General features: G+C 51.4%; 2 protein-coding genes across 2 annotated transcripts; one reads left to right on the top strand and one right to left on the bottom strand.

Annotated features, from left to right (window-relative positions):
- The first annotated feature begins 2,799 nt into the window (after positions 1-2,799).
- On the top strand, positions 2,800-5,215 carry LOC119330096 (BTB/POZ domain-containing protein At3g05675-like). Its single transcript, XM_037603207.1, has 2 exons — positions 2,800-2,929; positions 3,632-5,215. Exon 2 carries the CDS (start codon positions 3,708-3,710, stop codon positions 5,022-5,024), a length of 1,317 nt encoding a protein of 438 aa, XP_037459104.1. The 5' UTR covers positions 2,800-2,929; positions 3,632-3,707; the 3' UTR covers positions 5,025-5,215.
- Positions 5,216-6,838: 1,623 nt separating this feature from the next.
- On the bottom strand, positions 6,839-8,703 carry LOC119333829 (short-chain dehydrogenase TIC 32 B, chloroplastic-like). The gene is made up of 5 exons (XM_037606586.1): positions 8,316-8,703; positions 7,962-8,204; positions 7,682-7,851; positions 7,423-7,469; positions 6,839-7,336 (listed from the first exon to the last, which is right to left on the bottom strand). The coding sequence occupies exons 1-5, from the start codon at positions 8,684-8,686 to the stop codon at positions 7,091-7,093; spliced, it is 1,077 nt and encodes a 358-aa protein (XP_037462483.1). The 5' UTR covers positions 8,687-8,703; the 3' UTR covers positions 6,839-7,090.
- Positions 8,704-10,792: the final 2,089 nt, after the last annotated feature.

Here is a 10,792-nt window from a genome sequence, read left to right as displayed (position 1 = left end):
GCTGGATCTCCATCAACCTCTCCTCCCCCCTTGCTGGATCAAGAAGGAGGAGACGTCGCTGCTCTGTACGTGTGTTGAACGCGGAGGTGCCATCCGTTCGGCGCTAGGATCATCGGTGATTTGGATCACGACGAGTACGACTCCATCAACCCCGTTCTCTTGAACGCTTCCGCGCGCGATCTACAAGGGTATGTAGATCCACTCCTCCCTCGTTGCTAGATGACTCCATAGATAGATCTTGGTGACACGTAGGAAAATTTTGAATTTATGCTACGTTCCCCAACAGGGCAGCACCCCCCTTTCCTTCCTCCCTCTCTCCCTCTTCCTTCTCTCCCAGTCCAACTAGGGAACGGGGGGGATCCTACTCCCGGAAGGAGTATGACTCCTCCAGGGCGTGCCATAGAGGGCCGACCCTCCCCCTCCTCCACTCCTTTATATACAGGGGAGGGGGCACCCCAGAGACACACAAGTTGATCATTGATCCCTTAGCCGTGTGCCGGTGCCCCCCTCCACCATAATCCACCTCGGTCATATCGTAGTGGTGCTTAGGCGAAGCCCTGTTCCGGTAGCATCATCATCACCGTCATCACACTGTCGTGCTGATGAAACTCTCCCTAGACACTCTGCTGGATCATGAGTCCATGGGACGTCACCAAGCCAAACTGTGCAGATCGCGGAGGTGTCGTACTCTCTGTACTAGGATCGATCGATCATGAAGACGTACGACTACATCAACCGCGTTGTCATAACGCTTTCGCTTACGGTCTACGAGGATACGTGGACAACACTCTCCCCTCTCGTTGTTATGCATCACCATGATCTTGCGTGTGCGTAGGATTTTTTTTTTGAAATTACTGCGTTCCCCAACATCCTTTGCCTCAAAAGGATTGGGCTACCTTGCTACACTTTTGTTACCATTGTCGTTCCTTGCTCGTTACAAATTATCTTGCTATCAAGCTACTCGTTACTTATAATTTCAGTGCTTGCAGAGAATACCTTGCTGAAAACCACTTGTCATTTTCTTGTGCTCCTCGTTGGGTTCGACACTCTTACTTATCAAAAGGACTATGATTGATCCTATATACTTGTGGGTCATCACCTATTGCCTTAAAATTAAGTATACTATTTTGAATGCTTGCTAAGTTATCCATATACCCCACTCTAATCCAAGAATTGAGATTGTAATTTTTTCTGAACAAAAGGGGTTTCCCCCTATTTCTAGTAATAGAAACCATTAGGCGTTCACACCACTAAGATTCTAAGACCTACAACCAAAGGAAAAAAGCAAAAAGAGCAAGGAAAGAATCATAAGAATGAAGACGCAACTCTCTCTTTTGATTCAAGAGCTAGACTACTCCAAACCAATTAGGGGACTCACAGGACACCCTCCCCCCCCCCCAATGTCAAATTCACAAGACTTCAGTAGAATACCAAAATAAAGCTGGAAGTAGAAACTACATCTAAGCAGCAGCATACATCCTTGACTAGTCGGCATGGATCTTTGACCCCCGAGATGTTAGCAGGGGGCACCAGTTGCAAGACGTGGATAGTCGCAAACCCCACTCCCCATTGTATTTATCTCTCAGTTGAGGTATGCCTCATTTTCATCACCCTCCGCTCTGGCGAACTGAAGACAACCAAAGGGTGGCGGTCGGTAGTTGCTCCATCGAGACACATTGGCCATCATCTAGCAAGTAACTGACAGCGGTCTCTGTGAAGATGCTCCTGGTGCAGCGAGTCGGAGATCCTAATCTACATTACAGCAAGAGAAACTCTAATCTCATCCTTGGGTAGCTTTCGTTGTTTGGACGCCCGGATTATGTGTTTGTTGCTTCGTGTGGACGACTCAAAGTTGGAAACCCTAATATGAATATATATTTTTTGGATTTAGCCCACATTTGTCATGGGAATAGTAAGTTAGGGTTTTGGTTGCAATTTTGTCGGTACCATCTACATGTTCTCTTAATTGAGGGTTTGTGGCTTATTTTCTGATATTTTTATAGCTTTTATGATAAGGCCGCATAAGGAGTTGATCCGCATAGAACTAATAGTGAGAAATTATAAGTACTTCACCAAAAAGACATAAATTGATGGCAAAAATAGCCAGTTTATGGATGTGAACTTGACACATGATCGCCTCTTTGGATTGAGGGCTTCGTGAAATCAAATTGAACTTCAAACAATCCGTGATTCTAAACCAGTCATTAGGGTATTCATAGAAGACACATTCTCGTTTGAGAGTGTTGGTTTCGAGTCAATGTGAAGGCGATGACAGCGAGCCTTTCTTCTTCGCTCCCTTCCTTAGAAACAAGCTTTCGCTCAAGGGGGAGAGAGAGAGAGGAGAGATTGGGAAATGGGCCCTTTTGAAGAAAAGAAAATCAAACGATCCCCGCGCAAATATGTCCTGCCACGAGTCCCTGTTGACGCGGCAGTAGTCGAAGCGCCCCCTGCCGATGTGATGGTAGCCGAAGCGACACCCGATCGAACTCTGGTTAGCAGGACTTAGATATATGTTCCCTAAAAACAGAATCGATTTGGCAACTTTGATAAAAAAAGAAAATTATGACCTTGAATGCCTTTTACTTAAACGTTTTCTCTCTTTTGAGAAATCTACTCGGCAGTTTTCGGTCGACATTGTGCACACGTGGGGCGCAAGCGAGGTCGGCGTGGATAAACATCCATCTATGGTCCGCTGGCCAGGTGGCGGCCCGATCAGAAACGGACGGGCCAGATGTAGCCCGGCCATCCGCTCCCCCGCCGCGTGCACCCCACCCCACCCCCCTTCCCATCCCACCGCACCACACTCGCCCCCAAGTTGCAACGCCCCACCCCCACCGGCCACCGCTTCCCCCCCTCCCCGGCGACGGCGACGAGCGACGTGCACCCTCGCCCTCCCTCCGCCGGAGCGGCGATCAGCCGGCTTCCTTAGGTACCGCGCCCCCGATCCACCCATCCACCCACCTCGTCCGCGGACATCATCCCTGTCGCGGATTTCGCCGCGGCCGCGCTCAAATCTGGGCGGTGCTCCGTCGCTAGAAGCGCGGGTTAGGGAGGACGCGCCGGTACAGCGCCCTCGTGGCGCCGGCTTCGGTCCCCGACGATCGCCTAGGAGTCGGTTTTGCTCGGTCGGGGCGGAGGATTGCTGGGTTCCAGTTCCAGGCCACCGGTTGTAGATACTCCGACGAACCCCCTGGATTTCCCCTTTGCTCTAGCGCGCACGATGCCCACGGATCTACAACATCCGCGTACTGATTTTTAGCCCCAACTGTGAGGAACTGGGGTGTTGTTTTTCTGGAGCAGACCAGAGGCAGGTGTCAGCTATGGGCAGTATGTCCGGTGTTAGCTCTGGTCAATTTGTGAGTGTTCTGGCGCTCCAGTGCCATTAGTTAGTACCCCTGAAGAGGTTCTCGCGGACGAAACAATCTAAATAAAGCAAGGTTTGAGTAGTTAGTTAACCAGGTGTCTGAATGCCGACTCTAAATCGGATTCAGATTCGGACGTCGGGCAGCATGCTATTTATTTCCATTTATTTGCTTTGGGTACCAATGCCGTAGGATTTATGTATAACCAGCACTTCTGTTTTGCACCCGTGGTCGAAGCAACTGATCGTGTTTTCATGATGTTTGTGCAGGCTTGTGGGGTTTCTGTTGCAAATGAAGGTGGAAGACTGCTGCCACTGATCTCCAGTGTATACTTTATCGCTCACTATGGAGACGGTTGATGCAGTTGATGGATACAAGTTTGCTGACGAGTCTACGAGCGATGTCCGTGTTTGCTTTAGAAGGACCGGCGCTCACGGCGAGCAGCCAGAATGGTTTCCCTGCCACTCGTCCGTCCTCTCCGACAGGAGCAAGTATTTCGCGGACTTGCTGGGTCAAAGTGATGCCCGTTCTGGTGGTAGCAATAACTGCATTGAAGTCCAGTGCCCGAGGGCTGAGTATGACCATTATGTCAAGTTGTTGAAGTTTATGTATCTTTCGAGAGATTCGATTGAGGACGCAATCACCTCCGTTAAGTCGGCTCTTGGCGTTCTTCGGGCAGCGACCTCTCTCAAATCCGAGTTCGTTGCGGAAACCTGCATCGGATACCTTGAATCTGCTTCCTGGGACGAAAAGGAGGAGGAAGAGATTTTACAGTTTGCTCAGACCCTGGCCCCAGAAGCTGCTGTACCTTTGTTAGCCCGTTTGCAAGCTCCCAGTGCCAACGCTGTCAAGACTGTTTTCATCTCCGCTGTGCGCTTCGCTACGTCCATGGAGACTTCAGCTGCTGCTTTCTTTGATGACCTCAAGACTGCTGCTCAGGAGCAGATTGACTTCATGCTCCATGACGGTGATGACCCTGCAATTGTTATGATGGATGAAGATGTAAGGTCTGTCTTGAGGGAAGGTTTGACAAAACTGTTGTCAACCCTTAGGACCGGACTGGATCTCTTGGCCTCAGAGTTTGATAAATTGCCTGAACAAGCAGAGCAAAGGATTGTGCGCAGCTTAGTTGACATTGACTGGATAACCACTGTCTTGACAAAGATTGAGCTGATGAACGAGTTTGTTTCTGGCTGGTTAGAAATCTCAGACCATGTTGTCTCGGTGGTTCAGGAGGAGAAGTATAGCTCAGGTCTCTGGGCTGTGAAGACAAAGCTTATAGAAGTGACTGGAAAGGCCTTGGATGCTGTTGGCTATGGCTCTGTGATTCTCCCTTCAACATCCAGAGCGCATCTTGTGAAGACATGGCTCCCGTACATCCGGACAACAAAGCGCTTCCTTGATGCAAAGGCGAAAGACGAGGCATTCCCTCGGATGGACGCGGGCTTGTGCCAGAACATTGAGAGCGCAATTGTTTCATTGATTTTAGCATTGCCTTCAGGTGACCAGTCGGATATCCTGTCGGAATGGATGCAGAAAGCAGACCAGTTCAGATACCCTGACCTCACCGAGGCATTTGAGATGTGGTGTTACCGCAGCAAAACAGCAATCAGGCGGCTGAATGGGGCGACAGATAAGGGTTGCAACCCTATCAGCTTGTAAGGCTTACCATTGTTTTAATTGTAGACTGTAAGAGTGATATTAGCCGGTTATACCAACCAAATTCTCAATTGTCGGATGTTGTTGTTGTGGATGTTGTAAAACCATCACCCATGTTCTATACAGTTCAGTTCTTCTCCAGTATGTTCTTGTTGCAAATCACCGGCTTTATCTATTAATTATACTCGTGCGGAGATATCTGAGCTTCAGCAGTGTCGAAAAGCCTATAATTATTGTTTGAGTGATACTCATGTTGATTTTTTTTCCCTTATTACATTGTGTAAACCAGGTTAAGAGTTCCTGGGCCGAGTGACTCCCAGTTCCTACCAGGTCTGGTATACCTTTTGTTCCTGAGGACCGCTTAAGCATGGATCCTGAAGGACTTCGTTCTCTGGCATGCTTTCCAGGTTCCATGGCCAAAAACTCTCTCTAAAGAAAGAGTTTGATGGTTGCTTCTTCCAGGTTATGTTGCCAAAAATGGTTGCTCCTGTTTACTCCCTCTGCCTCAAGATGTAGGACGTTTTTTGACACGGACGTCTTACATTTTGCGACAGAGGGAGTGCCTCAAGATGTAAGACGTTTTTCGAACGTCTTACATTAAGCAAATAGCCTGATGTTGCTTCTGTCCTGATCTTGCATCAAGTCTTAGCAAGTTAATTCCCTTAAGAAAGGAAATCTGGCAACATGATATTAACAATTCCTATCAAATAAAATAATCAAAATGTTTATCAGGCTTTTGTGGTGTTCACCATGTGCCTACCAATTTCCTTTTCCTTTCCTATATTCATTGGTTATTAAGTTTGTGCTTTGCAATATGCGTGAAGAGGCCAGGAAAGTCATTCTTTAGCGTTCTTGTACAGCTTAATGGAAGTGGACGGTGCATCAGATAGGTTTGGAAATTTAGTAGCTAGAGATCATTGTCTTCACTAAACCGCTCGAATCGAATATAAACACTAAATTACGGGCCATCCTAACCCAGCTGCTACTCATGCATCATTAGCCCACCTGACCTCCCAATCAAACGAAACCATTTGGGGTTTGGCAACTTCTGTGAAAGCAGGGCATTCATTAGTTGTCCCATTGCAGCACAGGAATCTTCTTCGCCTTCTTCTAAATTATAACCTGCAACTGATTGAAGCAATCATGAGGCCAATCTTGCGCTAATCATATCCTAACATCATTCCGAGCACTTGGTTAAGTACGAACAGTAGGTTCGGTTACGAGCTTGATTCGTCGAAAGCCGCTTTGTGTTTACGATTATTATGGTTATGATCAGCAGGGGAGGGGCAGGAGATGATTGCTGGCGAATGCCCATCCAGCTGAATCCTGCCAATCTCCTGATGTGTTAGGGCTAGCTGAAAAAGCGCGCTTTCCTCGTAGTGGAACGTAAAGCGGATGATTAACAAGCGTTTTTTTGTGTGTTCTAATAATCAATCTCTCTCTTTTTTTCATCGAGGACTTTTTTCGCCCGTGCGTCGTGGGATTTAAGAAATTGCAAGCTGCTCCATTTGGGACTGGGAACCAAATCCAGGGCTCCCTTTTCTCTTCAGTTACAGACAAGCGGCTCGTTTGATGCCTGGCATGATTAGCTGACGTGCAAACAGTGAATGAAGTGCACTAATGCGGGGTGCCAACCTAAAAAGAAGAGTATCTATGTAGGATGTAGCTCAATGGGCTGGATAATTATTCATGCTATGCTAGTGGAGTTGAACATTTGATCTAATGTATTGTAATCTAGTGTGTGTGTGTGTGTGTGTGTGTGTGTGATTGATGGACAGGGAAGATGAGCATGTGACATGCAAGATTCAGCTGCTCAGGAAGTGGAACACACTAAGCATTATATTGCACTGACAGTATACATATGGTATGTATTTACAGCTATATATACTCTGGTAGTACATGGTATATGTATATATGCTACTGCTATACTAATTCTACTGTAATACTCCCTCCGTCCCAAAATAAGTGACTCAACTTTGCACTAACTTTGATGGTAGCCTCCAATTTCAGGTTCTGCGACATCTTGTAGCCGTTCTTCGATCAAAACTAATTTTACGGTGCTCGGATCCCTAGGCGATGGCCATGCCGCGGTCGGCGTTGGAGCTCTGGACCTGGAACCTGAAGCTGGTGACGGGGAGGCTCATCTCCTTCTCCTTCTCGGCGGTGATGCCCTCGGAGAAGCTCCACAGCCTGGAGGCCTCCTCGGCGCTGCACGCCAGCCTCGACGGCGCCGCCTCGTTGCAGTCGGCGAAGTACCGCCCCGACACCCCCGCCACCGCCGGGTGCACCGCCGCGTAGCACGTCGTCGCCGCCGCCTGGGACATACATGCAAGGGTCAGGATTCCGGCGTGGAAACCGTTGATCGGCCGAAGTGAATGAAGTGAAAGTGAGAGTGGCTGACCTGGGGCACCGTCTTGAGGAGCTTGGACGCCAGGAAGAACACCGTGTCTGCAGTGGCCAAGTCGTTCCAGGGTACAATAAGATAACCATTTGCCACGTTTATTTGTTGACTCCACGAGTCGGAAAACTCCGCCGTCGATGCGGTGTGAGGCCGACACGTGGCTCCTGGGCCCACGCGCCGGCCTCACATCGACGACGACGGTGTTTTCCGACCTCGGATTATTTTCGCGAAACAAGAGGGGAGGAGGAGGAGGACTTACTGGTGACGAGGCCGGCGCGGTCGCGGATGAGGCGGGTGCGGACGATGCCGGGGTGGACGCAGTTGGCGGTGACGTCGGCGCCCATCTCCCGGAGCCGGCCGGCGAGGGCCGCGGTGTGGAGCACGTTGGCGAGCTTGGACAGCGCGTAGGCCCGCGTCGGATCGTACGGCCTGCAGAGGGCCATCAAGTTTCCAGCAAAGGACTCACGTGAATCTCGAAGCACCATGGGTACATGCTCTACATGGTACGGTGGTGATTAATAAGAAGGTAGATGACGTACGTGGCCTTGCGGGTGACGCGGTGGAGGTAGGCGAGGGGCCCGTCGTCGGCGGCGAACCAGGCGTGCACGGTGGAGGAGACGTTGACGACGCGGCCCTGCACGCCGGTGGCCCTGGCCGTGTCCGCCATGGCGGGCAGGAGCAGCTCCGTGAGCAGGAAGTGGCCCAGGTAGTTGGTGGCGAAGGTCATCTCCACGCCGTCCTCCGACACCGCGAACCGCTCCGCGTACTGCCCCGCGTTGTTTCTGCACGCACATGCGTACGTAGAGCCGATCGGTCAGTTTTGGTCACGGCGATCGCCGGCGACGGAGACGACGGTCGGCGGGAGGATGAGGATCGGGGACGGATGGACGTACATGAGGAGGTTGAGGGGGAGGCGGAGGGCGAGGAAGCGGCCGACGAAGCGGCGGACGGAGGCGAGGGAGGAGAGGTCGAGCGGGAGCACCACGACGCGGTCGCCGCCGGAGCCGGCGTCCCCGAGGATGCGGGCGCGGGTCTCCTCGGCGGCCTTGAGGTTGCGCGCGGGGAGCACGAGCCTGGCGCCGCGCCGGGCCAGCACGCGGGCCGTCTCGGCGCCGATGCCCGAGGTGGCGCCGGTGACGATGGCGGTGATGTGGCCCAGGTCGCCGGCGGGCAGGGTGGCCTCCTCGGCGGTGGTGCGCGAGCCGTAGCCGCTCGGGCCCGCCGAGCCGGCCAGGTACCTCAGCGAGCTCAGCATGGCGCTCATGGAGGGAGGAAGGCAGAGAGTGGTGCCGCTGAGTGGTGGGAGAGAGAGGAGGACGAGGGGGTATAAATAGCCGGCCGGAGAGACGATGAAGACGACTCCTCCGTCGAGTGCACGCGCGCGCACGGAGACGGGACGCGCGGTGCGTCGCTTAGTTGCACTACCACTGCAAGGTGCTCTGGAAAGCGACACGCACTGCAGACTGCACGTACCAACGATCGACCGATTTCTCCGTTGGTTCATTAAATTTGGTAGCTACACAGATGGCGATCGTCTTTCGAAAACAAATTCACCCTCAAACTGTACTTTAAGAAAGAGATCGACTGGTTGCATTCGTCTCAATTCAGAGTTTCGTACCAGTAAGGCAACAAGAGCTTTTCTTTGCCCTCTCGCAAGGCGACTAGGGAAAAACCTTCCTCCCTTTGATTTTCACCGGCGAGCGAGCCCGTGGATTCGCCTCCCCTCCGTCCGCCGTTTCGGCGGCTGGTGGCGGGGAGGGGATTCTGGTGCCTCGGACCCAACTAGTAGATAGGTACGGTTTTATAATTCTCGCAGGGGCAGTGTTTGGACGGATGTCGGCGCTTCTTCTTCGACCCAGTCTTCCGGCGTCATATCTTCCTTGAGTTCGTCCGTTGGGACGGATTAGACAGAGCTCCGGCGTAGATTCACACCAGCTCTTCCGGGAGGTGAGGTTAGGGCTTCTCGGCATGCGTACGCAACGGCGATATTTGGTGTCAGCTTCTTCAGATCGATTCAAGGATTCAACGGCGAGGACTGCGGCTCCAGGGCGCTGGTCCTTATGGGCACGTGCACGAAGATTTTCCGGTTGTCATCGATAAGGTCCGGCTGGCTCCGGTATGGGAGCGGCGGCAATGATCGTTCGATGGTCCATGGACTTTGATGTAATTTTTATTATGTTTGAGGTGTTTTGTATTTTCGGTGAATCTTTATAATAGATCTGATCCTTCTTGCAAAAGAATATAGACTAGTTTTGCCTATCAGTCAGATGGCTAGATGTAAGTTGCCTATTTTCAAATTTGGGTCAGTCGGTCGTTTTGGGACGTTTGATGCAGATCAAATGGTGGGCAGCCCTTCTTCTTCCTCCAGTTGATCTACTTCCCGAGACCGCCGGCCAAACCGCCTGCCACCACCATCCCACGGCCGGTGGCGCTCCCGCGCAGCCTCACCGCACCACCCTCCGGCCCACCTCCGTGCTGCCATCCCTCTAGTCCTGGCGATGACCAGTTTTTCTCCGACAAACTTGCACCACTGTCCCCCACCATCGTCGTTCTTCCACCCTCACCCCCACCCTAAGATGGATGATGGGGTAGCCCTCCGGCGAGCCCCTTCCTTCTCCTTCCTTCAAAATCGACTGACCTCAATAGCTAAAGTCAATCGGCTGACGTTTAACTATTGTGTACAAATTTACAAGGTTGGTCAACGTTGTGGTTGTACCATCAATCCACCAAGGATGAAACATTTATGCCTTATTATCACATCGTAGTTGTCGACACGCCAATAATACAAGATATTAATCGACTTTCAATCAATAAAATTCATGTATAAAGAAGATACTTTTCACGAGGGTTTTAGAGTGTTGGATATCGGGTTCATATCGATTGGGTTTTGGCGTATCGGATATTGGGTTGGGTGATGTATCAGACTACATCTGTAGTTAGACCGGGAGGAATTATGGTTTTCTTCCCCTCTTCGGTGACTTAGCGGCAGGAGCGAAGGCCGGCCTACTACATGCCTCCCCAACTAGACCGCGGCCCCCCTCCCCCTCTATCTACCCCTCTGGCGATGGGAGGGGCGGGGACACTAGGGCGGTGGCGAGATGATGGCGTGGAATAAGGTCTTCCGGTCTCACCCTCATTTTGGTTTGTGCCACCGGAAGGCGTGTGGAGGATGTTGTATCTTCAAATTAGTCCGACTCTTTCTTCTGCATGTTTGTCTTGGTGACATTGTCCCATGAAGCAGATAATATGGATGTGCGTTTTGGTCCTCCGGCTCCCGTTCCAACAGACGGAGGCCTCGGTCGCATCGGGGAGCCACGTGAGGTTTTTTGTGTTCCCTGACTCCATTGGTCAGAGCTCAGGCGGTCTACAT

This window comes from Triticum dicoccoides, chromosome 7A (genome assembly GCF_002162155.2).
Source record: "Triticum dicoccoides isolate Atlit2015 ecotype Zavitan chromosome 7A, WEW_v2.0, whole genome shotgun sequence".
In the NCBI taxonomy this organism is placed as follows: domain Eukaryota; kingdom Viridiplantae; phylum Streptophyta; class Magnoliopsida; order Poales; family Poaceae; genus Triticum; species Triticum dicoccoides.
The sequence above is the reverse complement of the archived record's forward strand: the minus strand, read 5'-3'. Positions and strand labels throughout refer to the sequence as shown.